Here is a 19,862-nt window from a genome sequence, read left to right as displayed (position 1 = left end):
CTCCCCCCAGCCCGCCCCGGGGGGGGGGTCTTTCTCCAAGGAATCCACTGCTTTGCGCCATGGAGCCGGGTTGTGCCTCATTCCGTGCCGTGTAAATCACCATCCAGAATAAAGATGAGCTGTACTTCCGTGAGCCCTTTGAACAGCTTGTGCTTCCCTGTAACATCTGTTTTCAGACCCTTCTGTGCATAAACCCGCCCCTTTTCGAGGTGCACCAGACGCTGCTGAGCCCCGCCCAGCACCATGTGGCTCTCATTGGTACCAAGGGGCTCATGGTGCTGGAGCTGCCCAAACGCTGGGGCAAGAATTCCGAGTTTGAAGGTGGGAAATCCACGGTGAACTGTAGGTGGGTGAGACCTCAGGTGGTTGATGACATCCTCGTCCTGCCACTCCTCCTCCACAGTCTCCCTTTCTTGGCGTTAGACAGATACAGAAGACACTGGTGGAAGGGACAGGTTGTATTTGGGTTGTGGGGCAGTCACAAATGAAGTTATTTTGGCTCAAGTATTTGCTGATTATCAAGTGACCTTCCAAACTTGTTGCAATTGCTGAGAAGCAAGATGCTCCTCTAGTATTCTCTGGCCTTTCATAGAATCATGGAATGGTTTGGGTTGGAAGAGACCTTAAAGGCCAGCAAGTTCCAACCCCTGCCATGGACAGGGACACCTTCCATTAGACCAAGTTGCTCCAAGCTCTGTCCAGCCTTGTCTTGGACACTTCCAGAGATGGGGCAGCTTCTCTGGTGTCTTTCAGCTGTGGCAGCTAAAAGCAGATGTCTGGGGGAAAATAGCAAAGGGTTCAAGTTAAAGCTGCCTCTCCAACTTTCAGAATAGTACAGATAAAGACTTTGAAACCTTTTCAGTGTCTCTAGCTTTTCTTGCCCCCACTTCCCTTTAGAAGTAGCTTGTGTGCTTCTGCTCACAGTGCAAGTTTCTGCTCTGTATTCCAGCACCATTCCTATTGCGGAACGGTTCTTCACCAGCTCGACATCCCTGACGTTAAAGCATGCAGCCTGGTACCCCTGCGACACCTTGGAGCCCCACATTGTGCTTTTGACATCAGATAACACCATAAGGTAAAACCCATTTTTGGATTATCCGAAGTGGATTTTTTTGTCATGCCCAGTCTTGATTTGTCACTGGATGTTTGCATCCTGCCATTCTTACCAGTTAGCAATAACAAAATAGGATGGGAGGAGTTTCAGGCTGAGAGCAGCTGATGTTCCTGCATCAGCAGGGAATGTGCAGCACTGCCAGCAGAATGAACGTGGCTGCTGTTTCTTTCCTCCAGGTTCTACAGTCTGAAGGTGCCTCAGACACCCATCAAAGTGATTGCGCTTTCGGACACCGAGGAGGAGACTCTTACAATCAAAAAAGGGTTGGTGTGGCTTCTTATATTTTGAAATGCTTTTGCAGAAGAAGCTCAGTATTCTCAGTTGTGTTTTTAAGTAATAAGTGATAAATCTGCCTGAAAATCTGATTTGAATTCTTCAGTGCTAGCAATTCTTCATAGCACAGTACCTGCACTTTTCCTTTTCTCTCTCCTTCTCTTTCTTTCTCTCCCTTTCTCTTTCTCTCTCCTTTTTCTCTTTTCCTTTCCCTTTTTCCTTTCCTCTCTCTTTCCTCTCCCCCATCCCTCTAAAACAAAGTGGTGACAAACTGTACAGTCAAGTGTTTGTCAGAGCAGCAGTTTGAAAACACCCGTTGACTTTAAGATGGGCTTAAGGAGGGGGTTTTGAGTGAGGAATGTAGAAAATAGATCATCTTTTTATTTTCCTCTTGGCCTGGTTGGAAAGGAAAATCTTGCACCACGCAGTGATGTGCCTCCCAGGAAGGACCAGAACACCTCTTTTATCCTCTGAAGCTGTGGGGGCACTGCAGAACTGATGAGCCAGGAGAAGGATGTCACTTACACCCTTTCGTTGCTGGCAGTGGCACGTGGCACTGCTGGCCAGGGGTTTGGCAGGAGTTTGACAGCACATCCCTCAGGACCATGTTAAACATTGTGCTCTCAGTCCTTGCTGAGCCCAGCTCGTTGTGCCCTGTCCCAGGAGAGCCTACACCGCGTCCCTGGGGGAGACAGCCGTGGCCTTCGACTTCGGGCCGCAGGTGCCGGTGCCGAAGCACATCCTGGGCCAGCGCGGCAGCGAGGAGGTGCTGGGCTACCCCCTGTACATTCTGTATGAGAATGGAGAGACCTTCCTCACCTACATCAGCCTGCTCCAGAGGTAGGGTCTTACCCTCAGGGCTCACGGGGTGCTTGGGTGTTTGTACAGTGCTAGGGTGAGAGAGTCCTAGCTTGGCTGGGACTGTGAGGGATGCTGGGCTGAGTGATGTTGTACTGCAGCCTGTCCTGTCTCTGTGGCAGTGCTAATAGCCTGGAATCCAAAAGCAGTGTGTTGTCCTTTCTCATCCAGACATTACAGGTGCAGCTTCCACTGCTGAGAATCCACTATGCCACTATGCATTATTTACCATGAGAAATCTGATATGAAGACATGGGGCTGTAAAAAGATCAGTGGGTCTAAGGCTGTTAAGTGTATTTTGTGGCCTTCAGTTCCCAGCACAGACATCCTTAGCTTTGGATGAGGCTCACTGAGCCAGGGGCATCTTAGGAGAAAGAATATTTGAAGAGCTTAGAGGGTTCACAGGCACGTTCTGCAGTGAAAAGTCAGGATGATTAATCGAGAATATAAACATGATAGAAAAAGCTATTACTTTATAAAACTGAGAAGATGGTGCAAGACTTACAAGTTAGATGTTGTGTAGCTGAATATTAAACTGTGGTACTTGGGTTAGAAACAGCACTGTGTGCCTCTGCACTGAGCAGATCTGTCTGCAGGCAGTGAGATGGCCTCAGTCCATCTAAAGCTCTGCCCAGAGAAATGCCACAACACAAAATGTGAAGTGCAAGAAACCAGTTAAGTAATAATTATACTGAGCTTTCCTTGAGTACTTTGTGTTCGTGTATGAAAATATTTCCTCATGAATTTTTGCAGTGTAGCTTTGGTTGCTTTCAAAGCATAAACTATAATAAAATGAGCTCCAATTTCCCCCTGAGATCTTCCCCTAGGAGCTGCAGTCAGACTCATAATCTGCAGCAGTCTAGTGGGACTCAGAACTCCAAGCCATGGGGTTGTTTGACAGCCATGGGAAGAGTCCCCTTTTGCAGAGCTGGTGCTGTGAGCACACCCGTGTTCCTTGCAGCGCTGGCAGCCTCGGGAAGCTGCTGGGCCCCCTGCCCATGCACCCGGCTGCCGAGGACAACTACGGCTACGACGCCTGCGCCGTGCTGTGCCTGCCCTGCGTTCCAAACATCCTGGTCATCGCCACCGAGTCGGGGATGCTCTATCACTGTGTGGTGCTGGATGGAGAAGAGGACGATGAGCAGGTACCTTGCCTTGGCTTGGTTTATTTTCTGTAGAATTTTTGTTTCTTTAATCCAAGTTCCTGGCTGCAAGCTGGCAGGGTGCCTGGAAGTGTGTGCCAGGTGCCAAAGCTGCATTCTTTTGGAATGAAGTAGTGAGTCTTCCTCCTTCTTCAGCTAGTCCCTGTGGCTCTCTGACACTTCTATTTTAAATCTCAGTCCTGTGTACTGTGACAGTTGATCAGTTTTTAATCAAACTTACTATAATCTAATTTAAAGAGGATTTTCTAAGAAACTCTGGGTTTGATTTAATTTTTTTTAAGTAAATTTAAACTACATTCCTTGATAGTTAAAACCCTTGCCATGTAACTCTTTCTTGATGCTGTTTATGTTGGAACTCCTATTTAAATGATGTCTCACAGAAGAATTCACAATACTCTTTACAGTCAGAAAAGTCCTGGGACCCAAGATCCGATCTTATTCCTTCCCTGTATGTGTTTGAATGTGTTGAGCTGGAACTTGCACTCAAACTGGCAACAGGAGATGAAGAAGATCCTTTGGAGTCTGACTTCTCTTGCCCAATCAAGCTGCATCGAGGTAGGGTTGTTGTTCATTTTGTGGCTTTTAGGATCCAGCTATTGGCATATTCTTGTTGGTGTCAGACAAACAGGGGGATTAGAGTAAGGATTTGCCAGATGCCCTCAATACAGCTGTGGAAGGAGCAAGCCTGGGAGGGGCTCCAGTGTTGGCTTGAGGGCAGATTACACAGGGTCATGCAGTGCTAGCCCCTGTCAGCTGAGGGTTATAAAGGAGAAGTTGCTGCATCTGTGCTGACCTGTGAGTGTGAGGGAGTGCTGTGGGGAGGGTGATCCTGATGGAAGAACCTGCTTATCCCATGGAATTGTGGGCAGGATGAAGTGTGCAGGTGTTGGGAACAAGCAGCTTGTCAGAATGCTGGTCTGCTAGTTTTAACAATCTGCCATTGAAAACTGATCTGATTGATACAGACGAGGAGTGATAGGAAGGGTTCAAAACAACTCACCAGTATTTTAGACTCTAACACATGTAGCTCTGTTTCTGGTACTTGCACTAAGATGTTAGAGCTGACTGGACAACTGGACACTAAGTTGATACACAGGATCAGCAGTGCAGGTGTGAAGGATGAGTTTTTCCCAGTTTAGTGCCAACTCTTAAATTTTCTGCTTCACTTTCAGATCCCAAATGTCCCTCTAGATACCACTGCACACACGAAGCTGGTGTCCACAGTGTGGGCTTGACATGGATCAATAAACTGCACAAATTCCTTGGTTCAGGTGAGTGAGGGAAGTGAGAAACAGCTGAACATCTGCCAGTAACAGGCTGGTGGATGCAGGTACTACTGAATCCCTCACCCTGCAAAGTGTATCTGATGCAGCTTGACACGTCTCTCTGTAGATGAGGAAGACAAAGACAGTTTACAAGAGCTGGGAGCAGAACAGAAGTGCTTTGTTGAACATATTCTTTGTACAAAACCACTGCCGTGCAGGTAAAAAACCAAACCCTTTCTCAATTGCTTTCAAATCAGGAAGTTGCTATGGAAAATACTTATGATTTGTCATCTTTTGCTGCATTCTTGCCATTAAAGTAATAAAGTAAACTCAAAAGAATTCAAATAATACAACTAAGCAATTTGTGTATGAGGATTCTTCATGCACAGTTAGGGTAGTAGCTTAAATTCTTGTGTTACTGTCTGAAAATCATCTGTCAGACCAGCAGAAATTTTCACTTCCATTTACCTGACCTTGGAGCACTTCCAAAAGAGTGAACGTGCACAGCTTCAGGAATAAAGAACTTTCCTGACTGGGTGCTTTTTGTGTTCTTCCCTTCAGGCAGCCTGCTCCAATTAGAGGATTTTGGATCGTTTCTGACGTCCTGGGGCCCACAATGATTTGCATCACCAACACCTATGAGTGCATTACAAGGCCTCTCTTGTACGGAGTTCTCAGCTGAAGTCCATGACTGCATGGAAAGGCTCAAAAAAGGATATTCCTATTTTTCAATTATTCTTTGATTGTTTCACCCCAGGCTTCTGCACCTCTTAGGACACACAGTGCAGTTTTGCTTTCTGAATGGCCCCTGGCTGAGCACTAAAGTGTTATTAGAGTACTTACCTACTGCTGATAAGGTCTTTTTAGGGGATATAATTAATCACATCACTTTTAGTGAGTAGTAGGACAAAAAAAATGTTCTCGATGGTATTGTTGAGGTTTTACAGTGGTGTGAATATTCTTAATGGGCTACTGAGGTTATGTGTGCATGAAAGGGGAAAAAAGAAGTAGGATTTTAGTTTGTGCTTCCAGTTACTTTCTTTGTAGGTGGTGGCAAAGATACAGAGTGCTGTAAATCTGCATTTGCACAATGAAATAAATGCCTTGAGGGGAGAACACCATTTTCAGCTTATCTTTGGCAGGACACTGTTTAATGTAGGACAGGTACCACCAGCAGAGCCAGTGTTACCATCAGGTTCTCCTGCAGACCTTTTGTTTATTTCACTGTTTCCACACAGGTGGGCAGTGACCGGGCAGGGTGCTTTGTGAAGAAGGTCATGCTACTCTTGCAGTGCCTGCTTGCCTTGTTCTGGAACTTTTCTCTCCTTAAGCCAAAGGATATTTACGATTCTTGCTAGTTTGAGCCATGACCAAGCAGGTGTGGGGATGTGAGCTGTACCAACCCTGCTAGGGCTGGATTTACCACAAAACTGAAACAGCTCCTTTTAGAACCCCCTGCAGTAACACAGGAGTTCCCCAGTGGATGAGCTCCTCACTTTCAGTACCAGTTAAGCTCTGACCTGGTTTCAGTTTGCCTGGTCTGACTGTGTTCTCCCTGTGCTGTTGTGTGGCAGAAGCACTGTCCATCCTGCCTCCCCTCCCCTGCTGTGCACCAGAGAGGACAAGGACCTGACCGTGTCCCCCCTGCGCATCGTGGCCGAGTCGGAGCATTCCTTTGAGAAGCACATCCAGGGCATCCTGCAGCGCAGCTCTGCCAACCCCCTGCATCTCAAGTAAGCAAATGTGTCTTCCTGGGGCACCTGAAGTGGGAACACTTGGGAACAGTGGGTGTTCACCAGCTCCTGTTTGAACAGCACATTGCCTTGGGCATGGCAGTGCTGGGGCACAGCTCCTGCCACTGACTGGGGCCTCTGTCCATGTGGGAATGGCATCCAGTCCAGTGATGGTGCAGGCTGGGAGGGGATTGCCTGGCTCCAGCCTCCTGCTCAAAGCAGGGCTGCCTTCAGCTGATGAGCTGCTCATTACTTGGCCCATTGGGTTTGGAGTATCTTAAGCTGCCTTGGGATTTCCTCATATAAGAAAAATTATTTCTAGCAAAGGGATTCCATTGTAATCCCTCACTTTTGTAACAGCCCCCCTGAGCCCTTACCATAAACACTGGGAGTGGTTTAGCCTTTCAAAGGAACATGTTAGTAAGGTTGCAAAAATCTCTCTCTTAAGATCTGCAGATAAAGATGCTGCTCCTCCCCCTGAAGAATGCCTTCAGCTCCTCAGCAGAGCCACCCAGGTGTTCAGAGAGGAATATATACTGAAACAGGACCTGGCAAAAGAGGAAATTCAGCAAAGGTAATGCAAAACTCTCATAAAAATGTGCTAGCCAATGTCTGTGTGATGCAGCAGCACTAAGTACTGAGCACTCACCCTCCTCTGTGGGGCTAATCCTGGTGAATGAGTAAACATACTAAATGTAAAACTAATAATGAATACCAGAACTTAAAACGCAGTTATCAGGCAAAGTAGGGGCGAGTGTAATACTTGGTCTCTGTAGTGGCTCATAGAGGAAGAAAAAAAAAGGTAAACATAGACACATACATAAAATACTTTTCTCTTGGTGGTGTCTGCCTGCCTGGGCCTGTGGGTGGCAGGAAATCTGACCTCAGCACTAATCCTGACAGAGGAGAATTGCCTTAAGTCTCTGCTGCTTCAAATCATAGTCAGTTATTTACAGTTAGGACAAAATGGGAGTTTTTTCTCACCACTGCCCCCTGTTCAGTGTCTTTAGCTCTTCCCACTCCCAGCATTTTCTGTGTGGTGTAAATCCTGATTCACCTGGTTGCAAGTGGTTTGATTTTTTTTGTATGTGTTTACTTCAGAGTGAAGTTGCTGTGGGGGCAGAAAAAGAAACAGCTGGAGGATCTGAATTACTGTCGAGAGGAGAGGTGAGTGGAACCTGTCTCCTTTTCCAAGTCAAAGCTCAGGAATGATGCACCTGTGGTGGCTGGGACAAGACCCTGTGTGAAACAGGTGACACATGAAGGCATTCCCAGCCCTAATGAAGCCTGGAGGTTCGCTCCCTCCTCCAGCTGGCTTCTCCAGCTTCCTTGTCCTATGTCCACACCCTGGCCTGTCCCGTGTGTAAATCTGAAGTAGGGAACTGTTCCTCCCTTGCCTTAAGGAAAAGTCTGCGGGAAATGGCCGAGCGCTTGGCTGACAAGTATGAGGAAGCCAAAGAGAAGCAGGAAGACATCATGAACAGGTGACTGCACATGGGGGCTCCGTTTCACCTCACTCCACATGATGTTGAACAAAGTTTGCAGGTGTGGTAGAACAGAGTGGGCAGAAGCTGCTGCACTGGTTTGTTCCAAGACTGGGATTCTGAAAGTCCCTGTGCTGAGGCTTGGTGTGATTTGTCTGCAGGCCCAGCCTGAGCCAGCCCCGTGCTCAGAATGCCACCTGAGACCAGCTGGAAGGGGAAAGTGAAGCCCCTGGGACTTGGGAAGCATGGCCAAAGCACCAGGCTGCAGGTGTTTGAGCAGAGCTGGGTACCAGGGAAGTTAACTCAGAGACATTTCTTGCTTTCAAGGATGAAGAAAGTCCTTCGGAGTTTCCACTCTCAGCTTCCTGTTCTATCTGACACTGAAAAGGATATGAAGAAAGAACTGCAGACAATCCATGACCAGCTGCAGCACCTGAGCAATGCTATCAGACAGGTGAGAGGAGGAATGACCTGGGAGGTTGCTGACAGCTCTTCGCTCAGTGCTGGCAGACAAGTCCTGCCAACAATGTGATGCTGTACTTGTGTTCATCAGCAACGATGTACTAAAGGGGCTTTGGGCTCTTGCTGGTAACACAGAGAGAACATTTGCACACACTGTAAGCCCTCAGAGAGCTTCCCAATCCTCAGCCTGGCAGGGACATTCTTCTCTTTGTGGGAAGTGCAAAAGCAGGCAGATTTGAACCCAAAAAGAACCGATTAATTGCAGTACAACACAGCAGTCTGTAATTAACAAGCTTTCACTGTGACAGGCAGGACCAGCACTGACTGGGGCCTTCTTTTTTCTCCTCAACTCCCAGGTGAAAATGAAAAAGGAATACCAACAGAAGCAGATGGAGAAGGGGCGAAGCCCCCGCAAGCCCAGCATCAGCCTCAGTGCCTACCAGAGCAAGTGCATCCAAGCTGTCCTGAGAGAGGAGTAAGTGCAGGCTGGGCTGCTCCTGCAGAGCCCGGGCCCTGGCACTCACATTCAGTTCAGGTGTCTCAGGTGCTGTTTGAGCCGTGCTGCAGGTGGGGCTGAGGCAGTGCCTGGGGAGAGGGGCTGAAGCACAGGATCTGCAGCTCTTGACAGCAGCACTTTAAGCTGCCATCTGAAGTGTTTCCCTTCCTGCTCAGTTCTGCACTGATGGGACCTGCAGCCTTCTGACTTGGGTTATTTTTTCTTGAAGGGGAGAACACATCCGGGAGATGGTGAAACAGATCAACGACATCAGGAGCCATGTGAACTTCTGAGTGTCCCTGGGGAGGACCCTGCAGCGAGAGGGTGGATGAGCTTTACCTGTTCCTGGTATTCCCCCTTGTATATTTACCATTTGTATGTTGAACAAAACACCTTTTACTTATTTTGTAAAGAATTGTGAAATAAAATACTTTTGATAAGACTCCTCAAGTGCTGTGGTTTTCGCTTTTCTCAGGGGAAGGGGATGTGCTGCAGGTGTTTTATATTCAGGGTGTTAGAGGGTAATGCTTGCAGCTGCCCCAGGAGTGGGGATTGCTGCTCCCTGGGGTGATCCTGGGATAGTCTCCCACCCTTGCTCCATCAGGGGTTCCCTGGGGGGAGGTCTGTGGCAGGGGGCAGAGGAGAAAGACCAGAGCAGGGCACGCACACACTTCAGCAGCTTTTTTTAATTTGGAACACTTTCTCCATAAAGGACACACCTTCAGTACAGTTAACAAATGGTTACACTGGAATCCTGGAGACAGCAGAATTCTACACCCACGATTGCACAGGACACCAATGGCTTGGCTCACTGGAATGCAGTATTGACTTCCAAACACTGTTTCCTTTTGCAAAAGATGGCTCTGGAGTCCCCCTTGACATTTCAAGGCCAATTCAGTCTCTGCTGTAGACAGACTCTAGTGGACAATAAATAATTGTTGTCCCTCCCCCTTCCCCTTAGAAAAGGTGCCGTGGTGAAGCTCAGCGGGGCAGGAGTTCCTGCACTGCTAAAACGTGGCACAGCAGGGGGGCCGGGGGCGCTGCTGGGGAGGGAGCGGGTACCAGACATGCTGCAGGAACACTTTGTACAGGTTAGGACTATACAGGTACAGCAATGCAGACAGAGCCTCCACCAACAGCTCAGCCCCTGTGTCACAGCTGAGCAGGTGACACCACCTGAGCCAGGAGAACCCACCCCGCCCCCAGCCATGCTCCACAACACCCACAACTTTGAAGAGCGTTTGTTTTCTCATGTTCATGAGCAGTAACACCATCATCCATCATCCAGTGAGTATCTACACCAAGAGCTTTTCCTACACTTCATTTACAGTCTTTTAAATTTGCTCTGCAAATTTGGCACACACTGTCTTATTTTGCTTTTAAAGGCCCCTTGAAGTCTGAGTTCAGCAGAAGCTCAGTTGCTGCTGCTGAAGCTTTGCTGTCCTTCCCCATGAGGGAGAGCAGTTCAGAGGGAGCACATCTCCCACCACTTCTGTGAACATCCAGGGTTCCAATTTCAAACTGAATTGTTTAAAAGTCTGACATTAGAGCAGTTGGTGAAAAAGGTGACCCGTGTTCCAACACTTCAATGGTCACAGCTGGTACTGAGACAGGAGCACAGGTGGAACAGGGTGGTGAAAAGGAAAATAACCATGCAAGAACTGCCTGCCCATCCTCTCCAAACCAAAGGAAGTTCCTTCCAGGACTGGTGCAGTGCCTGGTTCACAAACAAGGAAAAGCCAACAGTGCACACCCCCCAGGCCTGCAGATCTGCATTTGGGAACAGCTCCATGGGTGCTGGGGCTATGAAGGAGCCCAAACCACTTGCCCCTCCTTCCTGCAGCCATGACCTCACCCTGACACCACCACACCTGGGGAAAGCTGTGCCAATGAGCCATAAAAACACACCCAGGGAAAGCCACCCAGCCCTGGACTGCCTGAAACCCTCTGACCCAGCCACAGCCAGGAGTGTTCAGAGCAGACAGGGCTGCTGAGAACAGGCCAGACACAGGCACCAGTAAGGGATGCTGCGAGGGCAGGAACAGCCCTTCCCCTGCTCTCTCGCACTTGGACCAGCCAGAAACACAACCAAAAAATATTTTACTGTGAAAGACTTCAAGGTGCAGTTCCTCAAGTGCTCAGCTTGCTGAAGAGGGTACAGGATGTGGTGTAGTTTTGCCATACAAGAGGCTCCCTTACACCTCCTGCACAGGTGAAGTAGTCACCAGTTACAGTAACTCTGTAACCAGTTACACATTTGGCTTTGGGAAGGGAGGGTGGGAACAGAGAAAAACACTTTCCTTTCTGCTCTGTAGCTCCTACTAAAGGCCTGTAGTTTTGTCTCCAAAGTTTACCCAACCACTGGAAAACTGAATGAAAAACATCTGGTCCTGGATTTATGCATCAGGACTCAGCTGCTGTCACCACAGTTCAGCAAATAGTGAGAAAGGTTAAAAAATCCCTAATCTGGTAATAGCCAAAAACTGAAGGCCCAAGCCACACTTCAATGTCACCTTTATGGAAAAGTACCATCTTTAGACACGAGAGCTCTGCCATCTGTTAGTCTAGTCATTACTAAGGTGAGAAAAATTACTTTTGGGTGTCAGGATTACAAAGGGAATTAATTGCTAGGATGAATAAAATGCTTTAATTCTTGTAATGAGTGGCAAGGAATTGAGCTTGTATGATGCTTTTTTGGCTGTTTTTAAGGCATTCCTCTTCAAAACCACTGGTTCTGACTTTATGTCAGCAGCAGGATATACACTGCTAAAAATAGGATCTAAGCACTTTAAAATATATCATGTGCATTGCAGTTTGGAGAATTTTCTGTCACTTTTGAAGGTGATGAAGAAAAGCAGATCTCTGGCCAAGTATGTGAAGAAAAAACAGCAAGGAATGGAGGAAAAACTAAGAAGTTTTGGACAGTGGGATCTGCTCCTTCAGCCTCCTTTTAACTGAGTTGTAAGTTCAAGAATTGGGTTTGTACCATCAGGATCATCAACACCTGCAACCGTTCAGGAATCCATCCAGCTGCGTGCATGGAATTCCAGCAGTAGAGGAGGAGGAGAAGGAGGAGGAGGAGGAGGAATGCTCATCTTACCCCTGGACATTTATAGAACAAGAAACCCAAACCTGACAACTGAGTGATCACAAGAATTTCCTGCCTCTGCTGCCACATTGCTCAGTGTAATTGAACTGTCTGGGAGCAGAACCAGGGGGCAGCCCAGGAGCCACCTCAGAGCAGTGCCAGGACACCAAAGAGCTGCACTGTCCCCTCCAAGCTGCAGCAGCACAATCCTGCAGCTCCTGCACGTCTGTGCCCTGGCTGGGAGCGGTTCCCTGTTTCCTGACACGAGGCTGACCCAGCAGAGGGGTCGGGCCCACAGCTTCATTCTGCCCTCAACACCTTCCCCAGAGAGCTCCTGCCTTCACACCTGGGGTCACCCCCAGAGCAGAGCACACCTGCACCACCTCAGGCCAATGCTCAGACATGCACACGACTTTTACCAGCTTTTTTCTGTTTGGTTTTTTTGTTTGTTTGCTTGGTTTTGGTTTTTTTTTTTTCCACAGAGAAGGGATTCCAGGCACTGCTCAGCTTTAGAGATGAGAAACAACCAGTTGTAGTCCATATTCTAAATTACATTTGTAAAAGAGATTACAAAACAGTGCATTTCTTGTGCTTTTCTTTCAGTATCTGAATTCAACAGAAAAATGGCAAGGAGCTAAATTCTCAGTACAGTTTTCTTTTTTTTTTTGGATTAGCATTTCTCCGTTCAGGAGATACACAGCTCACTCATATCCACATTTCAGCAGCGTTCAGATTCTTCACAGAGCCAATGGTTTTTAAAAAAAAAGTACTGAGTTATGAAATAAGATCAATATCCAGTGTCCTGCTAATAAAGTCATATTTTAATATAAAATATTCATACAGCATACTCTACACCTCATTCTCTCTGCTAGCTGAATACTGTTACTGACTATTCAAACAGAAAAACTTCAACCACTTTGCTCTTCAACATTTTGGAGGGACAATACAGTTTCCAGCAGCTACTTTGATCACAGTAGTGGGGGAAAGGACAGAGGGAAAGACAGGGGTATATGTTCCAAAACTCTATATTAGGTTACGAAGTCGGCTGAAAGAGGGAAGTTTTTCAGAATGTAAGGACTGATCCCACTCAGTGGAACACGAAACACTGCACTCATTAGTGTTTCCATTAGAAAGTTCTCCTTCCTACACTACAAGTCACCCTTGTGCTCTCTTCCTGCCCAGTACGAAACCTTTTTCCCCTCTAGAAACAAAACTTAAGTCATTGCTCCCCTCTGTTGTCTTCTGCTCTCTCGGTTAGAGTTAAATAATAATTAATGTTGCTATAAAGATGAGTTAAAAACCCCAGACGCAGCCTCGGAGCCCATCAGGGTGTCATGTTTCAGGGAGCTGATTAATGTCCGTCAGTTTTGTGTCGTTCAGGATTGCACGGATTCTCTCCAGGGAATCTGCCTGCCGGATCCGCTCCAGCTGCACCTGCAGGGAACCAACAGAGGCACCGCAGTCAGCAAAGGCTGCAAGAGCTCACACCCAGACCCAAAGGGAGCCTCCGAGGGATCAAACATCACCAGGGGCTGAAGAAATGCAAGGGGTGAGGGAGCACAAGCTTAATCTGGGCCCAAGAATGGGAGGAAGGAAGACAAGAGGCAGGTGTGATTTTACAATAAAGCCCCACTCCCTGGGGGGCTCCAGCCATCACCATCACTCTGTGTTTTGTCTCATGTCCAGTCACTGACTGGAGATGTGCAAAGTAAACCTTCCCAGGAAGAATGTAAAGGAGCAGCCCAAAATGTGCCTTGGAGCCTCTCAAGATCGCATCCAAAATACTCTTGGAGCAACCATCCCATTTCCAAGCTCACTTCTTGCTTTGCTGATAACCCAGTTTAAGGTATTTTTTAAATGCTGAAAAAGGGCCCAGCAGAACTGTGGTGAAATCAATGCAAAGAGAGCACAATTGATTTCTTTATCACACTCAAACTTCCACATTCTTTGCAATAGGATCTGGGCTTTCAGTTATAAACTCCCAGCTACCATTTAAGTGGTTTTTAGCCCTTCCTCTGAAATGCTCATAACTAATTTGGCCAGTGGACCCCTCACACAAGGGGTACCTGTCCAGGCTCTCACTGACAAGGCCAGGGAAGGGAATAACCCCACCAAGAAACCACAATCCTCCTTTGATGGTCATCTCACACTGCACAGTGCACGTGGCACAAACCACTGCTTACACTGGAACACAACCTGATGTGCAGTAACTGCTTAGGGCAGAAAGAAAACACAAAACACGGAGCTACAATTCTTACTGAGCTCATACTGAAGGTTTACTAAACTACCTGCAAGCTGTGGAAGAGTCCACCACACATCTTCAAAGTGGTGGCCATGTTTCCTCTAAGAGCTGCATAAACCAGTGCCTGCAGGACTTTCAAAAACAGAGCAGATGATGACTAACAAGAAGCAACTTCCCCAGACAGGACAACTCAACAGTCTCCTTTGTCCTACCAACCCCTCCAGACACAGACAGAGCCACAGAGCACAGATCTCTATTATCCATCCAGCTAAACTGTGTCTAGTGAACAAACCTCCCACATTCTGGGGTTAATTTTCCAAGTAAACCTGAATGCCTGACTCAGAAAATGTGTAGTTTGAATTCTGCTGGGTGTCACTGAGCAGCCTGGCCAAAGACTCCAAGGAGATGGGGGGCTGAAATTCAGCACCTGCTCTGTGAGCAAAGTTGGAACATAAATGGGGTGCAAACCCTGGGAACACAGACCCTGAACGTGAGCCCAGTCCAGCCTGGCCTCCCAAGCACAGACAGTCCCTCTGAGCACAAACCACAGCAGCAGAGAACAGCCTGACAAACCAGAACCAGCCTCAGGGACACCCCTGACAAAACCCCTCCCTTCAGCCACCTCTTGGTGTCTCACATCAACCACAGTTCCACTTGGTGAAGGAAATACAAGGATAACAACAGTGACAATAACAAGAACAAGACTGTTGGGATGTATAAACAGAAAGCAGGAACTGTTAACCTGAAGAACCATTTCATATATTCACATCAAACAGTACCAACAGTCCTCAAATATTTGCACCTGAATGATTTGCTATGAAAGTATCACATTGGAAACATCAGGAGATGGACAAGGAAAAACACAGGTCTGGAAGAGCCATCATTTATGGCTCTACACAGTTTCTTTTAGTACAAAAACTGAAAATTGGCTGGAACCCAGTAATCAGAACACAATCCCAATAGCTTTAATAATAATATCATATCAGGAGTACCTGATCAGTTTATTACACTAACAAATTCTAAAATAGATCATGAATACCAACATAAGGAAATTTACAACTGCCATTTCTTACTTTACACAGCTGTGTAGAAATAATGAAACTAAAGTAGCCCCTCACACATTGATTGGACTCTCTTACCTGAAGTGTCTGAGAAAGCTTTACAAAGTCTCTCTGCACTTGCTCACTGACATCTAACTCAGTCTGCAACCGCTGAGCTTTGTTCTTCTCTTCAAACACCAGCTGCTCAAGGTTGGCCTGAGGAGGAAAAGATTCTTTAGGCTTGAACTGAATGAAAATCAGCAGCTTGTATAAACTGATTAAAGGGTGATACCAGAGCAAAGCAGCACAGTATCCACAGGGTCTTGGCAACAAACTACACCAGTCTTTCCACACCTCAGTTTTCCAAAGTGCAAAATCAGGGGCTAATACCCATTAACAGGTGTCAATAGACTGGTTAAAGCATGAAAAAGCCCAAAGTCTTTTAACAGAACCATGACCTGGGATCTCAAAATACAAAGGCAGAGTTCTGAGTTTTAGTGAAGTAAGTTCATGGTAAGGGCAGTAATTTGCTGCTGGAAGTGTAACTGTCTTGCCATCCTGAGCTTTAGTCAGAAAAGCGTTTGGGGAAAGGGCATAAAAAACCAAAACCACAACAAGAGAGGGCAGAGAACAAGTGCTCAGACCATGATTAATTCACTTGAGTGCTGAAGTAGAGCCCCTTCCTACAGCAACCACAAGAAAACACTGCTTCAAAAGCATCAAAGCATTCAGCCCAAGGTTTGGTTATCACGCTCTCAGCAGGCAGGAATGTTCCTGAGGCCTCACTTGGGAGGGCAATCCAAGGGATATTCAAGTCAGCAGCTATTCAGACCCACCACTTTACAAGTCCCAGTGAAAACAGGGGTGAGGATTTAAACCACATCCAGAGGACATTATTTCCCTGCCAGTTTCTTACTCACATTCAAAAGCTTCTTTTTTTCATTCTTAGGTAGTGCCACATTCTCTGACACAGCTGCTCATCACAAAAGATGCAGATACACTTCACATCCAGACATCATAGCTACCTTTGCTGCAGTCTCCTTCTTCAGCTGTTCTTCTAGAGTGTTCTTTGCCTCCTGCAAACTCTCCAGCTGCTGCAGGTTTTCCTGCGAAGAACTTTCCAACTGTATAATAACATAAAAAAATATTAACTGCACTTCCTAACATTTCCATCTCCCACGGTCCCTCCATAAGGAAGTCTAAGTATCTTTCTGGGACTCAGAAACACACCCAAATAATCTCTTTCAGGGGCAGAGAAAACACCTGAAAAACATCTCTTTCTCTCCATTTATTTATTTTTGGAGCTGGAGAAAAATGTCCAAACCTGACATTTTAGGTCAGTGTTATGTAGCTTAGTATGAGTTAGGAATTAGTTAATCCAATATTTAGGTTACAGATTAATAAAACAGATCAAACACCTTTTAAGGAACAGAACTATGAATGTGTCCTGTTCCTACACTGGCATCAATACAGGAAAGAAAAAAAAAAAAACTTTTACTAAAAAAAACCCCACATCACCAAAAATCTCACCACTGGCATCAATACAGGAAAGAAAAAAAAAAAACTTTTATTAAAAAAAACCCCACATCACCAAAAATCTCAGAGTGAAAGGGCTTCTTACCTGCTCCTTTTCCACTTTTATTCTTTCCAGTTCAGCTTTTAAACTGGAAATGGATGCTGAAAAACAAGAATATTAAATCTTAAATGCAAGAAACATGGGAAATTGTTCATACCCTGTTTATTTCTGTTAATATTTAAAGGAAAATTAAGCTCCTGTTACATCAAAGGTACCTCAAAAGCAAACAAATAATTGTACTTTTATTTTCAGCTGCACAGCTCTGGTGTCTCTGCTATCAAAAGTGAACAGCATTTAGAATTCAGGTAAGTCTACTACAAAATCAAGTCTTTGCATCTTATTAATTTCTAATATTCCTATTTTGAGACTGTTTTGCCCCTGCTCACCTATTTCCTCTTTGCAATTCTCTATTTCCAGCTGTAGAGTTTCTTCTATATTTTCCTTCAAATATTGTTCAGCTTGGATCTGTTCTTTCAAGAACAGGATCTCTGCCTTCAGCTTCTCCTCGAGGTGATCTGCTGCTGTCCTCACGCTGATGATGTCTTCCCGGTACTTCAGGATCAGCTCACGGAGCTCCTGGATCAAGGATTAGCAGAGATGTGCATTTTGCTGCCCCACAGCCCCAGCACTGGGGTATCTGCACAAGGACAAAGCTGTGCTGCCCCAGGGTCTGTCCCAGCATCCCACACCCTGCTTCCAGCAAGGTGCTCCAGTCACAGTTGGCTTGGCCACAGGAAATGAAAACACAGCAAGATTCACATCCCCACAGGTTTATGATGCTCCCCCTGCCCTTCAGCCCCTCCAAATCTTTTAGGCTTAAAGGAAGGAAGTGGCCATGAAAGGAATCATTATTCAAGGCTTTGGATTACTGCTGGTCTTAAGTGGACAGAAGTGATTGACTTCACTTGATTTATTGAATCAATACAGTGAGGCCCTGGTGACTGAACACTTGTGTGCCCAGTTGGAAAATACAGCTTGAACTGGCTGAACTGGGCCAAACCCACACTCCACTGACCACAGAGCAGCTGTCAGGCCACAGTTAACTGGTTTTACAATCCATCCACACCCTGAAGCAGGCATGGCACAGGGGGATCACACTCATTCACAGACTTACAGGGTTAAAATCCCAGGTACTGTTCTTTGTGCTATTTGAGACAACTTTTTGATAAAGAATAATATTCCAGTGAGATCAACTCACAAGCACTGTCAGTGTTAATGATTTAAAAATGTTTTACCTCTGCTGCTTCTGGTAGAATGAAATCTTCAGCCTGCTGTAAGGACACATGCAAGTTGTGTTTTCCTTGAAGACTTTCATTATCTTTTTGCAGTCTCACCAACTCTTCTGAAACCTGCTCCCTTGACTGTGTCAGGACAGCCTCCAATGCAAAGAAAAGCATAAATTCACACTTAGGGTCATGCTCAGATCTCTTCTGCCCCATTTACTTCCACTGCTTTCAAAAGTCTGGTGAACTGATATTCTTTGTAAAGAAGGGAAACAAAATGGTGGTGTGGATCAACACAACCAGTTCCCTCTTGCCTGGCCTATGCACCAGAAATAAAGGCAAGGACAACTTTAAGTGTCCAGGCAGAGAGCAGGAAGCCAGTGATAAGTACAGCTTTGCTCAGTCTCCCACTTTCCTCCTGTGTTATCCATTAGCTGGCTGTGCTCAGAGAGGGAAGGGAGGGTGGGAATCACATGTGCATTCAGGAGCTGGCAGGGATGTTTATTAACAGCACCTCAGCACGCAGCTGTAAGAGCAGGTTATCCAAAAACCTGAAACATTCACCCTGAAACTTTCCATGGTGGGTGTCTGCCTCCCACTGTCCTCCAAGGAAAGCATCAGAACAGCTGATCCCACGGAAAGAAAAAAGATGAAGAGGGCATGGCTTTGCTTCCATTACAAAAGAAAAAAATCCAGTGAACTCTTCCAAGAGGAATGGAAATGGGGAACCAGGAGCAATGGCAGGAGCTGTGTTATAGGGGGGCAGCAGGAGAAGCGGACTCAGATCAGCACGTTGTCCGAACCTCCTGCGTGTCCGTAAGATGTGCTCTCATGCAGAGCACCCGATGGAGCATCTCTGCAGGCAATGTCCTGACGTCCTACACACAATCCCAGACCCCAGAAATGCAGTACTGGGGTTCATGAGGATGAATTCTCTTGGTCCCCCACAAACGCTGTGCCAGGGAGGAAAAAAGACAAGACTTGATTCTGATATAGAAAGGAATTAATTGTGCCAAGGAAGTCAAACTTAGTCCTGGAACATGTGGTCCTCTTCCTATTCTCTGGCTTAATTCCAACAAGATGCTCAAAAATAGTTTAAAAAATTAAGTTCCCATACATATCTCTCCCTGGGTGTTAGGGCTGATATTTTAAGTCTGACCTGCAACAACACTGATCATTCATCTCTAAAACTCGAGAAAATATTCACTAATGATGGTACTTGTGATGAATCCTAAAAACAGTCTTGAGAAAATCTACTGTCTTCAGATTTGAGGTGAAATTAAGATACTGAAGAGGCATGGAATTAGATAATAAATAAGGGGAAAAGAAGTTGACCAGTGATCTCCATACTCCTGAATGTGCATGAACACAGACAGCAGCACAGAGTGACACAAACGGTTCCAGCTCCAGCCCTTGCCATCAGAGCTCACTGGACCAGGCCCTCTGCAAGTGAAGATGCTCAGCCCTCTCCAGCCAGCCTTGGCTGGGCACACAAAGCCTTTTACAGACACACTGAGCTCCAAGGGTCAGACAAACAGGGCTGGACAAGGATCTCTGGAATTAACCTGTCTTACCATTTGCTCCTGGACACTCCTCTTGGCTTGCAGAAATGCCTGCTGCAGCTCACTGAGGAAATTCTCTGACTTCTGACACTTGGCCATGAGCAAGGAGATCTTGAAGAAAGAAAACCCAGACAGACATGTAAGAAATAAAGCATGGAACAGATTCTGAAGAAGAAATAGCCACACCAGTTCTCTCGCCTGTTATTACTAATAGATACTTTGAAATTTCAAACTAATCCACTGAAGTTTATGTTAATTCTTCTCTCAGTAAAGCATGAATGCA

At 46.3% G+C, this 19,862-nt stretch overlaps 2 protein-coding genes across 2 annotated transcripts in view; one reads left to right on the top strand and one right to left on the bottom strand.

Moving 5' to 3' along the window:
- Positions 1-144: 144 nt before the first annotated feature.
- NUP88 (nucleoporin 88) lies at positions 145-9,298 on the top strand. Its single transcript, XM_017743064.1, has 16 exons — positions 145-346; positions 950-1,075; positions 1,291-1,377; positions 2,051-2,227; positions 3,207-3,390; positions 3,813-3,963; positions 4,581-4,679; positions 4,801-4,891; positions 5,235-5,336; positions 6,248-6,406; positions 6,855-6,980; positions 7,508-7,573; positions 7,810-7,890; positions 8,218-8,344; positions 8,709-8,827; positions 9,078-9,298. Exons 1-16 carry the CDS (start codon positions 273-275, stop codon positions 9,139-9,141), a joined length of 1,833 nt encoding a protein of 610 aa, XP_017598553.1. The 5' UTR covers positions 145-272; the 3' UTR covers positions 9,142-9,298.
- A 218-nt stretch (positions 9,299-9,516) lies between these two features.
- The window catches only part of RABEP1 (rabaptin, RAB GTPase binding effector protein 1), a 29,493-nt gene continuing 19,147 nt past the window's right edge, over positions 9,517-19,862 (bottom strand). Inside the window, exons 11-17 of the mRNA XM_008640379.2 lie at positions 19,592-19,690; positions 18,030-18,170; positions 17,181-17,370; positions 16,840-16,895; positions 16,244-16,342; positions 15,318-15,434; positions 9,517-13,370 (exon numbers count right to left, since the gene is read on the bottom strand). Of these exons, the coding sequence (XP_008638601.1) occupies positions 13,269-13,370; positions 15,318-15,434; positions 16,244-16,342; positions 16,840-16,895; positions 17,181-17,370; positions 18,030-18,170; positions 19,592-19,690 (804 nt within the window). The 3' untranslated portion in view covers positions 9,517-13,268. The remainder of the gene's footprint in view (positions 13,371-15,317; positions 15,435-16,243; positions 16,343-16,839; positions 16,896-17,180; positions 17,371-18,029; positions 18,171-19,591; positions 19,691-19,862) is intronic.

Source organism: Corvus brachyrhynchos, unplaced genomic scaffold (genome assembly GCF_000691975.1).
Source record: "Corvus brachyrhynchos isolate BGI_N302 unplaced genomic scaffold, ASM69197v1 scaffold99, whole genome shotgun sequence".
Taxonomy (NCBI): domain Eukaryota; kingdom Metazoa; phylum Chordata; class Aves; order Passeriformes; family Corvidae; genus Corvus; species Corvus brachyrhynchos.
This window is presented reverse-complemented; position numbering and strand designations above follow the sequence as displayed.